The following is a 15,275-nucleotide window of genomic DNA, read 5'->3' on the forward strand; positions in this document are numbered from 1 at the left end:
GTTTCGTGTCGCCCTTGGCCTGCAGCCATGGCCAACTTGCCTTCAGACGGTGCTTACGAATGTTCACCTTCTCTTTTCGAAGCGGAGTAGGACGGAAGGTATTCCCGTACCTAGGCTACTTCTTCTTCGACGGTCGACAGGCGATAAGAGAGCTGCGTTTTGTCTTTCTTTCTTACACACGTTCACGGTGCTTCGTCTTTGTTCCTGTGGGATAGGTTTGGAACATAGGAACGAGGTGCTTGCAGAGCCGGGGGAAGCGGAAGCGGCCTCCGCTATGTCGAGACTCGACTGCAAGAGCTCGATAGCCATCTGGGAATACCGTTAGCCTTGCTGGTATATGGGATGGCCTACCTACGCCACAGCGTGGGTCTAATAAAATCCGAGTAACCTTAACGCGTCAGTGTGCATAGACGCGGATTCCTGACGGCGCACGACACAAAGCTGGTCAGAATCTTGGAAAATATCGCGAACGCTGATGATTCAGCCGCAATGATGGGGTTTAACCACCCACAGCCACTGGTGGAATAGGGTAATAAGTTCACGTCTGGCTTTCCTAGCGGATAGCAGTGTACTACACGACCTGTTTACTCCGACGCGTAAGATGGACGGAACGCAATGTAGGGATGAGGACAATGAGCGCACCTTAAGGATTATGCATTATGGGTAGAATAGCACACGTATCCGCACGTCCATACCGTCCAGTCCAAGCACTATGCTCACGTCAAGCTCAACCCATCCTCCTCCCGCTCCTCCCGCCTCTGATCCCGTTCGTACTGCCGCTTCTCCTCCGCCCTCTTGCCCGCCTTCCACGCCATCCTTGCCTCCTTCTCCCTCGCCGCCATCCTCGCCTTCTGCTCTCTCGTCGGCTCCCACTTGCTCTTCAAGATGCGCCGCACCGCCTCCTTGCTGATGTGGAACTTGTCCGCGAGGAGGGGCGTGGAGAACGCCGCGGGGTCGACCTGGTGCAGGTGCCGCATCGCGACCATCGCCTCGCGCGACAGCTTGCGCGGCGGCGCCCACCCCTCCGGGAACTTCTTCTTCATCGTCTCGCGGTGCGCGCGGTACTCCTGCGGTGTCGGGCCCAGCTCGGCCGTCTTGGGGAACGGACGGTGCGGGAGCGGCCGTGACGATGCCCCGTCTTCTTCTGCGTGTGCGAGCTCAGCTTCGAGTGACGGGTGCATCTCTTTCTGCGGGGCTGGCCAGTCTTCGTCGTCGTCTTCCTCCTCTGGGTCGAGAGATTTTGGTGCTGGGTGTGCGCCGGTTTTCCAGTGGGTGCGTGTGAGCTCGGCCACGGTTGTGTAGAGGTTTATGAGCGTGTGCCTCGCGGGCGACTTCTGGGGGAATACGGAGCGGAGCGTCGTCGCGAGCATGATCTATCGAGGGGTATAGTATCGCGTTTTGATTTCTATGCGTCGTTCAAATTGAGAAAAGGGAGGAGGAGGAAGAAGACGATGAGGGTGGTACACGGTGAACGCTGAGCTTGCCAGTCTGCCAGGCCCAAAAGCAGCTCGGCGTTTGCCGAGGGACAGCATGCGGCAGCGCGTCACCGCGCGCTGGCTGCACCCGCTCTGCCTTGAAGTTGTACCACCACCTCCACGTCCCACCATGCCGCCTCTCCCCTCCGCCCTCGACGAAGAAACGGCCAACACGATTGCCTCGCTCGAGCGGCGCCAGAAAGACCTCAACGACTTCCAGCTCCCCCGGCTGCGCTCTTGCACGGGCCCACTCGCACTGCAGCAACAGTACGCGGCGGAGGTGCGGGATGACCTCGATGTGTTCGCGCGGCAGCTCGAGGTACGCATGCGCTTTATTTGCTGGCTGGAGAAGAGGGGAGGGCGAGACCGAGACCGATCTGAGTAGAGCCTTGACGTTGCAGTGGAGGACCAGCGCACGGAGCGCGCGCGGAGGGAGCTGAGACAGGTCGTGGATGAGTTCAAGGCGACGTTGACAAGGTACGTTCTCAGTGGTCTGTATGCATTATGTGTCGACTGAAGATGCTGGGTGCGTGGCGGGGTAGATTGCGCAAGGAGATGCGTGCGGCCGTTCTGGCGTCGAAACGCGCCATCGACGCACAGCAGACGTCTCGTCGGGAGGAGCTCCTGCGTTCGTCTGTGGTACAGGAGAAACAGACGTTGAACGAGAAAGTGACGTGCGTGCGTTTCTCTTTGTGTTCGTCGGACATGTCTCAATATTATATAGGGAGGACGCTCTGATGAAAGCGAACAACGATGTAACGGAAGCCCTGCATCGGACGATAGGTTTAATGCAGGGCGAGCTCGAACGCTCAGTCCTGTCTACACAACTCCTTGGTACGCACTCATACCCTCCTCGCGCACCTCCTTCCGGCTCATTGTGCTTGTAGAGTCATCCACGGCCAACTTGAAGTCCACATCCACCACGCACGACGTCCTCGATTCCTTCATGACCACTTCGAAACATCTCATCACCGCGCTCGAGAAGTCTGACTGGCTCGACCGCATGCTCATCTTCGCCGCCCTTATCTTCTTCGTTCTCGTAGTGCTCTTCATCCTAAAGCAGCGCCTGGTCGATCGTGGGCTTCGTATCGCGCTATGGTGGACACGATTCGTACCAAACTTCAGTGGAGATGAGGCCCTGCTCGCAATGGAGAAGGGGCAGGTATCGTTCTCCGCGAGCAGTATCGCATCGACGGTGGCGGCAACCGTGTCGACAGTTGCTGTGTCGCTTGCAAGTTCGGTCACTTCCTCCTCCTCCACCGACATCCCAATCAGCTCCGACCTAGGATCATCCACCATCTCGGAAGTCCTATCGAGCGTGGTGTCCGAAACTTCACCCAGCGAGGATCCCAGCACTACATCCAGTGCATCGGAAGCTGGTGCACCAACTGGCGCACGCGATGAGCTGTAGAATCGACAGATGTACGCACCTCTTAACTTATTCCACTCATACCATCCCCACACCGTCATTCGAATCCCAGAAAACATTCATACAACGATAAGTGACTGCAGCGACAAGATGATAGCGACGCGACGATATGTGGTATGCCCTAAACGCCGTCGTAGCTGGCGCCTCCCGCCTACACAGGACGGCGTGTTACCACGACGCGAGCGTGCGAGATGTGCTGGGGTGCTCACCTTGCGTAGCTTGATGATGATCGGTTCCTCCTTGAGGTCATCCTTCTCCCTGGCGGGGACCTCTATCGAGAACACGCGCAATACGTTCTTCACGTCCGCGGCGTGTACGGAGATCTGTAGGCATAACGCGGCCGTGCTCAGCATCAGTCCCGCCCGAAAGAGTATCAAGTAGAGGATAGGTGGAGTCTGGAAGGATAGACGTACCTTCGCTTTTCGCATGACCTTGCAATTGGGGCCGATCCAGACGACCAGGATGAACTTCTCGCGCTTGGACTCCTTGTCATTCGCGTACTGCACGCGCACGTACGCGTACGATGCCTTGCCATCGTCGAGCTGGTCGCGCAGCTCGGTCAGCCCTCCCGATCCGGTCGCCGTCAGCTTCAGCTTGTCCGAGCGATCAGACTGCGTGTCGCGTGCGTGCGTTGCGTGTCCGTTCGCGCCCGTTAGTGCTGGTGAAAAAGGCAGCATGCGAGTAGCAAGTAAAGAGCGCACCTCGTAGTCGAGCAGAAGCCAGTTCGTGTCCGACTTGTCCGAGCGGACGTCCTGGTATGCTGGGCGAATGGAGCGATCGGCGGTCTGTCACGGAGCGTGTGCATGCCATTGCCTCCGAGCGGTCTTACCTTCGTCGATCTTCGGATCGGAGAGGTCGGCCATGGTGTGCGCAGGAGGAAGTCAGAGAAGGAGAAATGGAGATGGGGAGACGGGGAGAAAAGGAGAGGAAGAACGGGAGAGTCGAGAAGGACGAGGCGGTCGTGAACAGGTTGTGAAGTTGGCAGTGTACGCTGTAGTTACTTATCGACCCGCCCATCCCGCCTGCTTCGGCATCTTCCGGGCGCTGTGGTCGGCCGGCAAGTTGGTCGTCATTGCAAGTTCTCATTATAACCCTCCTCTATCCTCGCCCACAACACTACATAGTATCATCACGACATACTATCAGAAGATACCTCCTCTCGAAACACCCGCTTGATCTCAGCTTCAAGGTCCACATGGGCGCCAAGGTTCAGCCCAACGCCAGTGAAGCGTTGGTAGTAGTTCTCCCGGACCTCCGCCATTTTGACCACCGTCGCGATCCCTAGCACCTCGGCTTCGTGCAGCTGCAGCGGCTGACTGCGCCGCGCGAGCGCAAGCAGGGCAGGCATGAGCCATTCGCGCACGTCGTACGTGCGGGCGAGGCTGATCCACTGCACGGGGTCTGTTCGCAGCAGGATCGTCAGGTTGTCGATTGCGATAGCCCGGAGGGCGGTGAAGTTCCACATTGTCGCCAACTTGAGTACAGATGTCCACCCGTCGGAGGTCAGATTCTTAGACTCCTCGCCTGAGAGGCGGTACTGACTGTCAAACCTGTCAGTCCATGCAGGGTGGAGACCGACTCAGAACCATTTGAGCACTCACGGTGTGAACATCGCATGCAGGAGCGCGCGGAAGTCACACTCCGCTATGCCCTCCAGCAGGAGCGGACATTCATCAGAGGTGCCTTCGATGTTGTTCCCAGAAGCAGGGAGGGCGAACATATCCCTGAAGATATCTGATTCCTCCTCGAACCTGCGTCGGGGTACTTTGAAGAGTCGTTTCTCAACCTGTTCCATGCCGATTCTTCAGCAACGCATTGGGGGCATGATGATCGAGATCTTCGCACCTGAAAGACTACGTGATCAGAGTAGAATGTCGTGTCTCGGACGACAGTGTCTAATCCTTTCCCTTGGAAGCGATTTTGGGATTGTTGGGACAAGATAGTCATGACTGGGTGAGAATGGAAGACAAAGCATTCGATCCAGAGTCCTTGGACTTTATAACAGACACAGAGCTGACAGGGTCATGTATATTATGCTGCGAACTAAGAATATCAATCTCTTTGGAAGGCCAGACGACGTAGGGTGGTGCTGCAGCACACCCGCAGCCTGGCTTCCCGCCGAGGCATGTGCCATATCTGTTGGCTTCCTGGTTCAGTCCTACCTCTTGAGGCCACACGTCTTGCTGCGAGCCGGGTCGTGGCCACACGGGAATCGCGATGAGAATAAACGACCAATCGTCGTCGCCACTACTGAGTCAACGAGATTCCTCGAACCACCCGTCCTGCAGCAGCTCGGCTGCGGTAGCTCTTTCGGCAGGGTCTATCGCTAGACACCTGCGCATGAACGCACAGGTCGCCCTGACGTCCTCGTCGGACAAGTTCTCCCGGACGTGCAAGAAGTTCCCGAACCAACTCTCCAGCGGGCCTGTTCCAAGCGGCTCCGGGACGCGTAGCGGCATACCTGGTATTCCCCTCATGTCAATTACAGGCCAGCTCGGACTCAGTAGAATGATTACGCACCGGAGTCGTCGAAGTAGTCCGCATGTTTGCTGCATTTCTTGAGGAACGCAGCAGGGAAGGGGCCGAGGTGCTCGACCATGCGGCCCAGGTGGACGTCGGTCTCATCGAGGTTGGGCGTCCGCTCGACTTGGAACAACGACGCTCCCGTGAGGCACTCGAATACCTGCAGCATCACGTCAGCTACGCACATGGTCAACAGGAACAAAGATGCGCACCGTGCAACCGACAGCCCAGATGTCGATTGGGGTCGACCACGCATGGTCCAGTAACAGCTCCGGAGGCCGTAGGAGTGACGATCTTGATATCAGGTGAGATTCTGTTCAGCGGAACCGCTGCACGAACAATGTCGTCAGTTAGTTTTCCGCCCTTTCGGTGAGTCTCGCTACGTACCGCCCCCGAAGTCTCCGAGGGAGACATTTAGGTTGTCGAGAGAAGGCTTGAGCCCCATGTTGGGCAGGGGCTGCGACTTAACGGTGATGATAGGGCCAGACCACAGCTCGGGCGCGGATCGCGGCGGGTATGTTTCGGAAGGGTGGCCGCGGAGGTATCGTTCGATATTTTCCGTACGGGTATCCAAATGCATGAGCAGGTTGCCGGCCTTGACGTCTGCTCCGATGCAAGTTAAGTTCCCGTCTCTCCGAGTACACAAGGAAAACGCACCTGCATGAACAAGATCAAGTTCCGTGTGCAAGAAGTCGAGCGCAAGCAGCGTCTGCCTAACCGCGCGCTTGACGACGTGGAGCGGGAACGTAAATCCGGGCTGGCCGACCTGCAGCTCGTCGAGCGTCGACCCGAACGGCTCGGTCACGAAGCACAAGTGCGTCCCGTGCGGGCTCTCAGCGGTGAACACCGTCTGCGGCACGACGCAGTGCTTGAGCCCGGGATGCACGGACGCCTCAGGCTTGGCCTTGGACTTGTAGTGCACCTCGCGGAAGCGACGCCAGACTTCGAGCTCGAAGAACTCGCCGGACTCGATACCGCGGGTGTAATTCACGGTGAGGATCTTGACCGCAACGTATCGCTCGTCGAGCCCGCTGTACAAGAATGATGAGCCGAAGGAAGGTCAGGCCGGAGAGCGGGAGGCATACCGCTTGTGTTTGGCCAGCCAGACGCTGGAGTTGGTCGCCCAGCCAAGCTTGCGGACGATCTCGTACTGACCGCCCTCGAGGTCTTCGAACACTTGGCCAAGCTGTAGGGGTATATAGCCTATCGGACCGCCGTGCTGCATTCCCAGCATGTGGGGCTCCTCGTCGCAGGTGAATTCGAATGGGTGCGAAGGGTCGTTCTTGCAGTATATTGTGGGCCCTTGTCTGTCGGCATGAGCGTCATTCGTCGACATGGCTCGTCTAGAGTACTCGAGAGGGGTGTAAGATACTGAGACGCCATGGGTGGATAGTAGTGCGGGAACCATTGGATGTGGGATTCGAGGACGAAGCGGGTTCTTCAATACGCTAGCACGCGTGAGCCGACCTGGTGCGGTGGATAGTAGTCGTCCGAGAGACATCACGGGAAGTAGAGCTGGCTACCGGGTATCAAAGGGCAAGCGGCTGCACGACGAGTTGGAATATATGGTCCAGGTCCAGCCTGAGCATGCAGAGACCCGAGGTTGCTGCGCTGCCCCACAGTGACGTGTGCTGGTATCCATATCAGTGTTTGTTGATCAGCCAGCCAAAAGAACTCTAACTTTGGTTTATTTAGCACTGTACGGGGACACGGGAGGTTGTCGATGTTCGTGTCTAATGAACTGAACGGCGTGGTAGTTCAACGTGAAAAAAGTTCGAGATTTAGGCAGGGAACGGTGGCGGTGCGGCCTATCCGAGAAAGTCGGGCCGGCCTCTTCCCTCCCAGCTGCCAGTGCTAGACGGGATATTGTAGCTTGATCTCTTCTCCTTCGTCTGCCCATTTCAGACTTGGCCAATATCATACAGCACATTCATCTGCTAGAATTGAAGGCGGCCTACATCGATCGGATCCCTCTTCCTCTCGCGTGGAAGCTCGACCCGAAGCGTAATCAGGTATCCGTCCGAGTCTCGGGTTAGTTGGTAAACCCACGACCGCACAAGACCGGCACAAGTATGTCTTGAACTATGATATATCGTCTGATGCATCGCGAGTCTCCGGCCAACAGTGCTGGTGTACTGCGAGTACTCCGATTCCCCTCACAGCTAATCTGCCTCGGAAGGCTGAGCAGTCCTTTGACCATCAATAGAGATCTGAATGACTTTGCTTTATCAGTTGTAACTCATGAGTTACCTCTGACGATGCTGATGGTGGTATGAGTGACTAGTTCGCTTTGACTAGATCTGCTGTTGCGAGCGCTCGGCCATCACTGGTTCGAGATACAGACGCCCGACCCGTTCCCTGCAACCACCATCATCTCGTCGAGACCCGTTCCCGCTGATGGGATACCCCACGCTCACAGACCTTCCCGTGGAGGTTTTGCATTTGATCCTCGCACACTTCGATTATGACCAGGAATGGCAATGGAAACACGAACGGTCTTTGCGATCGTGTTCGTTCACTTGCCGTCTCGTGCGCGCAGTCGCCCTCGAGCATCTCGACTTCCGACACCTTTTTCTACCAGGCATCGAAACATTCGACCCGTTGCTGGATTTCTTGCGTACCTACCCTCGAGTTGCGAAGACGGTAGTCTCACTCAAGTTGGCCGGTTCAACGAAATACGATCCAGGCCCCCGGTCTCGGTACACCCCGATGACCACTATCGATGTCGCGCTGCTCGCCAGCATCGTGGAGCTCTTGCCGAAACTCGATTCTCTTATTTTGCAATCATTCCACTATACCAAGCCGACCGCTGCGAACGTGCAGCCTGCGGTTGGACCCTTCCCCTTATCCACCTTTTCATTGAGGGGGCATTGCCATCCGCAGAGCTCGCTGACGGGTGTCCTCAGCGTGCTTTCTCTGTTCACCCTCGAACAGGTCAAAGATCCCGCGCTAGATGAGTTTGACCTAGACGAATCTTCTGAACCCCGATTTCTCAGTCGACTTGTTGACGTCCAACGACTTTGGCTCAGAAGGTCATCAAGCCCCGCATACACTGCTTCGGCACTTCAAGCGTTCTCCGTGAGCCTGAAGAGCGACTCACTTCAAGAGCTTTCGGTACAAGTTGATTCAAAGGAAACTATCTCCGCCCTGGGGAAGCTCCTGACCCGCGCAGGGGGGAACATCACCACGTTAACCATCCGCAACAACCCTCCGGAGTGGGCGATGCCGAAGGACCGCGACCACTGGGTCAATCCACTTGAAGGTAAGGTAGTTGCGTATATGCGGAGACGATGCATCTGAAAACTGTCCCATTACCGCGCAGGGAATTCGCAGCTGCTCGACATCTCAGCGTGCAAGAAGCTCGAGTCCATCACGCTCCCGATGTACTTTTGCAAGACCCGGACGCGGCCTTTAAGCGAACCGGTCGTCGGCATTCTCCAGCAGGCTTCTACGACTCTCCGGAAGGTTATCATCATAGCTGATAATCTACCCAAGCCGACGACAATAGGAAATCGGACTATCTACAAGGTCCACGACTTGGATAAGGTCCTCAGTCCGACCCGGTTCCCTCATTTGCAAGAATGCGAGTTGAACATTGGGATTCGTTGCACGCCACTCGCCTGGTCCAAGTGTAAGGACTCTGCTCAGCGCGCCCTCAAGAGTCTTCACGGTCGTGGCCTGCTGACGATGAAGTGATAGGTAGCATGGTGGTATGTTGAGTGGGCATGTCTCGTTGTCCGTTCCCTACTGAGATCATTCACCTATCTGTTATAGGGGCTCATACAAGCTATTATTTATGACTTCTCGTTCTCCCCTATATGCCTAGTGTCCTACGCTCCGCGAACACCTTCCTGCCACCCGCCCACCCACCAACACTATGTCGAGGCCCATCATGCCTCATCCTTTTCATCGCACCATTCCTTCCCAACCACTCCACGCAAACGCCTCCAAGCTAGTCGACGATGGCCTCGACTTTCGCAGGACTTCGTACCCAACATCACTTTCCATGCATGCCACACAGCTCATCGATATACAGTGCATCTCTCAAGTAGGACGACCTTGCCATCTGTTGCGCACACCGATGGCACGAGTTCACCGTCTCAGCGAACTTCCGATGGTGTCCTAGGGTCATGGGACCGAGCAACCTCCGTATTCGACTTCATCCGCGCATCCTTGCTCAAAGCGGTACACTACGCATCGGTGTTCTTGCAAGGCTCGTTGCGGACGCTTCATTCAATCTTGACGACCTGTTTCATCGGTCGGTCCTCAAGTACCGGTGCTCCGAACATGCGGTCCCGGGGGTCCCGGCGACGTTCTCCAGTATTCGACACTCTCGCGCAGTATCCTCGAGGTGCGCCACCGAACCTCAAGGGGGCTTAGTGGCTGTGATACCGACTCAAGGCATGGAACGGCGTGAGTGTTGGATCAACCCGTATAGCGGTACGTGACTGTCTCTGTACGACTGACATTTCATGACTTACACATGGACTGTCATCTATCCCCAGCTCTCAACATGTTCCTCTCGAGCGGATCAACTCCCTGTTGTTGTCTTCCGCCCTGCGAAGTCTAGCGAGACACGATCCGAACACGTTTGCCGCACTCATTCCATCCTCACACCAGGCGCCTCCTACCGTCACGATGCTGGGTTTCCGCCTCCCCTCGCTAATCACGGAGACATGGCTCTCGGGAGAAACACAGACCGCGCGAAGCAGAGTATTGGATTGGTGCCCACGAAGCTATGCGGGAGCTCGAGGTTCGCGGTCTTCGTCAGCGAGGGCTCCTTTATGATATCTGCTACGTGTAGAAACGCACGGACATGCGTCCTATGGCTTGGTAGATCACACGGAGCATGTAGGCTGTTTGGTCGCAGCTGTAGATTGAGTTTCAAGTCAAGTCGAAATTGTTTGGAACATCGTCGGACACATTTGCGCAAAAGCTCGGCTATTCCTGCGGAGCTTCTGAATTAGCTCTTTGCATTTCTAGTATCTTACACATCCTACGTGTACGGCTGCTCGCGTGTTTGCCTCCATCATGGTACGGGCAGTCACGTCCTCCAGAGATCGAGCACGGCGGAGGCGCTGAGCAATGTGCAGACGGCAATTGCCGTCACGCAGGATCGATCATCGAGCGATTCCAACCCTCCTCCTCCAACACACCTCCAACCTGCGCTCATTGCGCCGTACTCGCTTTGTTCGACAAGGCTCATTTACGTGATATTCGGCCCCGAAAGCTTGTGCTCAAGTGCGCACGAGGTTGGCTGACAAAAGCGGGCACTAGTGCGGTGTGCTATGAAGGCTTGAGTTTGTTACCATCAATCTCAGGCTCATAGCGTTGCGTACTATCCAAATTTATGCGTCAAATTCAGAGTATTAATGAGATGTTATTAGGATGCTCGTTTAATGGCGTGAGCCTGACACTGGTAGCTTCAAATGTTAATGAGACTGGGTCCGATTGGTGTGATTACGTGAAGGAGGGAGTTAGTATGAGCTTGGGTTTGTTTCCAGGGAGCGTTGACCAAGGTGCTTGCTCGTACAGGATACCAGATTGTCGATGAGATTATATACTTCGATATCGTCGCCTCTCTACTCAGCATTGCATACAGCTCGGCAGAGGTCCTCCGCGTCTTTGTACCACGGTACTTGAAACGACCTTGCCGCCACAAGCCGGAAGTCATGGCTTGCCAAGGTTCGGCGAGAACGTACTCCGATCCGAGCTGCGCGCGCGTAAACGACTGAACTTGCAGGGCACGAGAACGCTTCGTGTTGGAGGGAAAGGCTGTGCGCTCGTAGAGCTGCTGCCTCGGAGTTATGGCGGCACCCGACGGGGCGTATCCAATAGCATGAGAGTGAGACTCGCTCCTGAGATGGGCAGGTGTACGACAGCTTGTCCGACGTGCAGGCAAACTGGCACCCGCGTACCGTTGTGATGCGTGCTGATAGTCGGCATACCCCTCAGCTGCCGCGTACTGATTGTATAAAGGGTCCGACGCAGCCGGCATCAGCTGATTCCGGAATGCTGCATGCTCGTGCAACATGAAAGAGTCCTGCACCACGGGCATACAGGATGGAGTGTTGATATCGGACCCAGGGTTCAGCAATGCGATACGTTGATCGGGAGCTTCGAGCACGCCAAAGGGCATATACTCAGCAGCTTGCGCCACAGGATCTCCCAGGTATGGGGGACCGGCGGGGATGCGTCCGGTCGCGATGAGGGATCCTAGCAGCAGACTTGACGGCAAGGGCGCCTTGGCGCTCCGAGTCGACGCTCCCGTCTGGACAGCACCGGATGACGGTGGCGGGCGTATCGGCAAGGGGCATGGGTAAGTCGGAGACGGAGACCTTGCATAGGACGTTGCCGTTGCCATGTCGCTGCCCTTGTCGTCCTCCGACGCCAACTTCGTCCTATTGATCGCCTGACGCGCCACCCTGCTCTTGATGCCAGTAAACTCGGCGAAATGCTAGGAGAAAGTCAGATGAGGCTTCTATACTGGACGTGGAGCGACGTACCTCGGGAGATATGTTGGCGCGGAGGAGGGAACCATGGGGCTTGTTGCGAGGCCCTCGAGGAGGCACTGGGCGGGTGTAGGTCTTTGACAGTACCTTGGGCATAGCGAGGTAGATGATAACGTTGAATGTGAGCGGATAGGAGGTTGAGGGTGGCGATGACTCTGCGTGTCTGGGGCGGGGAGAGAGAGAATATATATGTCATAGCGTCCCAGCAACTAGCTCAGACGTACCGCGGCGTGTCCCATGCATAGCCTAGGACGCAGTCCCGTGTAGGATTCTTGCGCATGAGCTAGGAGGCTGTTGCAATATTCGCAAATGGCACTGGAGTCTGGGTGGCGCAGCGTGAGACGCTTCTAATGACGAGGAGAGGACGCGTAAGTGTTCGCTGGTAGAGAAAATATTCGAAAGTCACGGTGTGGCGCTGAATTCTTGAGCCATACTTGCCATACTTGTCGGGGCATAGGAAGATCCGGTAGCGAGGTACATCAAAACCAGGAGACCGACTCACCATCCCGTGTATTTGGGTTGCACGCTGCCCAAGGTGCGGGTGGACCTCCGTATCCTCGCATATGCTTATACAGTGAGATAGGCCGGCCGTCCCGACAGGATGCAGTTGCTTCTGGGCATCGAGGCTCCGTATCGTGGCCTGGCAGTGCTGAGTTACGGGCAGATTGTTGTCCGAGCTGGGAACTTGGCGGATCAAATGCCTGTTGGTCACTGACAGTCGAAAAAAGAACCGTATTTTGTTGCTGGCGTGTGCACTCTCTGCTGGATTTTTCGAGCAACGCGTTGTTGTCGTCGACAACAGGTATTGTTCTGCAATGAGTTCTTTGTAAGCGCTGACGCTCAGCGCACTGGCCTCCACCTACGGTTGTCATCAGGTTGTGTATGCTAGTACACAGCCTGTGAGTCTTCACTGCCTTGTTTTTATGTATTTACTTCAGTTCTAGCTCTCGATCTTTGTGCACCGTACCAGCATCGTGGACTCGGAGCCAGTACCACACGGCGTGGTACCGCTTACCTTGAAGGACGGATGAGTTATACTTCGGGAACACTCAAATCAGATTTGGTACGTCGTCATATAATATCGTCAAGTAGATGTAGATGGTGGAGGTGGAGAAGTTGTATCCGAGAAAGTCGGGCCGCTGAGGATGCCGGAAGACGGCAATTGCCGGCGTCGAAGTCCGCCACAAGATCGATGAAGTTGTTCGGTCCTGCTTTTGTCTTGACACTTCATCTTGCTCTCTCGTCAAGTTCTCGTTACTCGCTTTCAGCTCGAAACCACCACGCCAAGTATCTTCCAATCGCTCAGTTAAGGTCGGATGCGAATGCGACCTGGGACTCATACGGCGGCAATGCAACTCTATGTACTTCCGAATTCTCGATCTGCAGACTCGCACTTGCTCACAGTACGTTATTCCTCATCCATCCTGAGTGCGTTAATGGGAGCTTACTGGTATCTCTGTATAGTAGGTTATGGATCGGCCCAATCTCGCAGACAGCGCTGACCTGCTATGAGTTACTTAAGATAAGCGGAATCTTGCGTGACTCATAGCAAGTCTACGCTGGTTGATAATAACTAACATATCATTGAACATCAGGTACTCGAGGTCACATATAACGTGATATAAGAATGGAAAGACGACGAGCCGACTTCGATCAGCGTGCAGGTGCGCTTTTGTTGTGTCTACCCGGATATGAGTTATAGATAGGCGGAAGACGCAATGTCGTGCCCATGGATCTCGTTGTCTTGAGTATGCAACACGCGATGCACCGTGGCTGGCCCGCGTGTCTTGATACAGGCATAGGCATGTTGAGCGTCCTCTACGGTCCGCCAACACCCCTCCACGACGGGAGACCACAGGGTAGAGCAAGCACCAGACGCCGCCTGACCGTTGATGTGAGTCTCGCGCTGCATCGGGACCGCATCGGCGGCGCGGGTTACGTCAACGGACTCAGTTGACGGCGTTGTCGGCCCAGAACGACGCTCCTGCAGATGTGCAGATGACGCTGCCAGCCCGTCCTCCGTCCCCGAATACCAATTGTCGTAGCTAGAGCCGATTCCGGTATATCCAGCGGATAGGGAGGAATCGGCGGCTGGGACCGGGGCTAACTCAGGCGCGGTACCGGAGTGTGTACTCTGCGGAGAGTTCGCGGGCCCGAGCGGCACCCACCACTGCAATGCGGTCGCGCTAGGACTCCTCGGTGGTGTCATAGCATAGCTGCCTCCAGGAGTCGTCGCATCGATAGGGAAAGGAAGGATAACTAGAGGAAGACTTGGCATTGCAGCCATATTAGCGGTGCGCCGGCTGCCAGAGGGTGTCGACGGCGTGCATGCAGGCGACGACTCTGACGCCGTGATCAGGCGTTGGGGAGACCACGGAGCGTTCACCCACGCTCGAGAGGAGGTCCGCGATGTGGCCGACTTCGAGGGTGCTCTTGGAGCCAGATTCTTCGCTGTACGGTGCCCGGGCTTTGCAGCGGAAGCGCTGCGATTGCTGGATCGTCGCCGTTGTGCTTTCTTCATGCCGGGAATCCGTCTTCCGAGTGTGTTCGCGAAATACTTTCGCCACCACCATCAGCAACGCTCGTCATCATGATGCGGATACATGCAGCTCACTACTGCTGGTATGTAGCGGAGTATCGCCTGTTTGATCTTGCCGGGCATGATACTTGACGGTGGGGATGTTGTGGTGGAGACGACGCGATGAGTGTGGTAGAGTGTAGAGGATAGACTCTGCTGTGGTGGATCGCAGGGCGTGTTCTTATATGTCTCCCTGGGTCCCTGACTTCTTGAAATGACGCGGCCTGTCTCTTCCTCACGTTTTCCGCCAGGACGAGCGAGAAGACCACTGCGACCGCGTTCGGATTGAGCGGCACTGCCTTAGGACGAGTACGAGCTCAGGAACGTCCGACGGATCTTGCTCCAAGCACGGCCCGCACGAATACGGGACGCGTACGCTGATGGGACGAGCGGCATGTTGCGAGAGAATATTCGAAAGTTGCGCCACATTCCAAGTCCTCTCGTCCACGGCTGTGCGCCTCAGCCTTCGACTACCTTCTTGCCATATGGAGCGACCCCGGAGCCTCTATCATCAAGGCTAACAGAGAAATGGGCGGCCCTTGTCCACCCTGCTGTCCTCGGATCCTAGTCCAAGGATGGTGTCGGACTACAGCCTCCGTTGGCTCGAGGCGAAGCAAGATGATGTAGCGTCTGACGCCCTTCAGGGCACAATTCGCTCCGTGCAATGGGCTTCAATGCCGCTGAAGAGACTCCGAGGGTAACGATGGGCAGCGCAGGAGAAAGGATAGGTCAGACATCCATCAAGTAATGCTAGACTA

The 15,275-nt window shown here is 56.1% G+C and overlaps 8 protein-coding genes across 8 annotated transcripts; 3 read left to right on the forward strand and 5 right to left on the reverse strand.

Annotated features, from left to right (window-relative positions):
• Nucleotides 1-483: 483 nt before the first annotated feature.
• Nucleotides 484-1,456, reverse strand: L226DRAFT_552629 (uncharacterized protein). The gene is made up of 2 exons (XM_067682876.1): nt 643-1,456; nt 484-580 (listed from the first exon to the last, which is right to left on the reverse strand). The coding sequence occupies exon 1, from the start codon at nt 1,368-1,370 to the stop codon at nt 717-719; it is 654 nt and encodes a 217-aa protein (XP_067536065.1). The 5' UTR covers nt 1,371-1,456; the 3' UTR covers nt 484-580; nt 643-716.
• Nucleotides 1,457-1,605: 149 nt separating this feature from the next.
• On the forward strand, nt 1,606-2,886 carry L226DRAFT_462295 (Sec20-domain-containing protein; the record flags this gene model as incomplete). The annotated part of the gene is made up of 5 exons (XM_067675713.1): nt 1,606-1,794; nt 1,861-1,952; nt 2,018-2,149; nt 2,200-2,309; nt 2,363-2,886. The coding sequence occupies 5 exons, from the start codon at nt 1,606-1,608 to the stop codon at nt 2,884-2,886; spliced, it is 1,047 nt and encodes a 348-aa protein (XP_067536066.1).
• A 72-nt stretch (nt 2,887-2,958) lies between these two features.
• L226DRAFT_534405 (actin depolymerizing protein) lies at nt 2,959-3,877 on the reverse strand. The gene is made up of 4 exons (XM_067680665.1): nt 3,734-3,877; nt 3,606-3,664; nt 3,318-3,515; nt 2,959-3,227 (listed from the first exon to the last, which is right to left on the reverse strand). Exons 1-4 carry the CDS (start codon nt 3,765-3,767, stop codon nt 2,964-2,966), a joined length of 555 nt encoding a protein of 184 aa, XP_067536067.1. The 5' UTR covers nt 3,768-3,877; the 3' UTR covers nt 2,959-2,963.
• An 88-nt stretch (nt 3,878-3,965) lies between these two features.
• On the reverse strand, nt 3,966-4,860 carry L226DRAFT_534406 (uncharacterized protein). The gene is made up of 3 exons (XM_067680666.1): nt 4,750-4,860; nt 4,506-4,690; nt 3,966-4,445 (listed from the first exon to the last, which is right to left on the reverse strand). Exons 1-3 carry the CDS (start codon nt 4,849-4,851, stop codon nt 4,034-4,036), a joined length of 699 nt encoding a protein of 232 aa, XP_067536068.1. The 5' UTR covers nt 4,852-4,860; the 3' UTR covers nt 3,966-4,033.
• A 143-nt stretch (nt 4,861-5,003) lies between these two features.
• L226DRAFT_552632 (kinase-like protein) lies at nt 5,004-7,132 on the reverse strand. Its single transcript, XM_067682877.1, has 8 exons — nt 7,109-7,132; nt 6,513-7,058; nt 6,085-6,458; nt 5,815-6,030; nt 5,719-5,756; nt 5,640-5,696; nt 5,425-5,587; nt 5,004-5,365 (listed from the first exon to the last, which is right to left on the reverse strand). Exons 2-8 carry the CDS (start codon nt 6,926-6,928, stop codon nt 5,160-5,162), a joined length of 1,470 nt encoding a protein of 489 aa, XP_067536069.1. The 5' UTR covers nt 6,929-7,058; nt 7,109-7,132; the 3' UTR covers nt 5,004-5,159.
• Nucleotides 7,133-7,812: 680 nt separating this feature from the next.
• On the forward strand, nt 7,813-9,372 carry L226DRAFT_46284 (uncharacterized protein). The gene is made up of 3 exons (XM_067675745.1): nt 7,813-8,689; nt 8,750-9,137; nt 9,202-9,372. The coding sequence occupies exons 1-2, from the start codon at nt 7,825-7,827 to the stop codon at nt 9,121-9,123; spliced, it is 1,239 nt and encodes a 412-aa protein (XP_067536070.1). The 5' UTR covers nt 7,813-7,824; the 3' UTR covers nt 9,124-9,137; nt 9,202-9,372.
• Nucleotides 9,018-9,983, forward strand: L226DRAFT_46290 (uncharacterized protein). The gene is made up of 3 exons (XM_067675747.1): nt 9,018-9,137; nt 9,202-9,867; nt 9,933-9,983. The coding sequence occupies exons 1-2, from the start codon at nt 9,132-9,134 to the stop codon at nt 9,805-9,807; spliced, it is 612 nt and encodes a 203-aa protein (XP_067536071.1). The 5' UTR covers nt 9,018-9,131; the 3' UTR covers nt 9,808-9,867; nt 9,933-9,983.
• Nucleotides 9,984-13,538: 3,555 nt separating this feature from the next.
• L226DRAFT_46310 (uncharacterized protein) lies at nt 13,539-14,686 on the reverse strand. Its single transcript, XM_067675766.1, has one exon. It carries the CDS (start codon nt 14,458-14,460, stop codon nt 13,636-13,638), a length of 825 nt encoding a protein of 274 aa, XP_067536072.1. The 5' UTR covers nt 14,461-14,686; the 3' UTR covers nt 13,539-13,635.
• Nucleotides 14,687-15,275: the final 589 nt, after the last annotated feature.

Source organism: Lentinus tigrinus (genome assembly GCF_003813185.1).
Source record: "Lentinus tigrinus ALCF2SS1-7 unplaced genomic scaffold L226scaffold_10, whole genome shotgun sequence".
Classification (NCBI taxonomy): domain Eukaryota; kingdom Fungi; phylum Basidiomycota; class Agaricomycetes; order Polyporales; family Polyporaceae; genus Lentinus; species Lentinus tigrinus.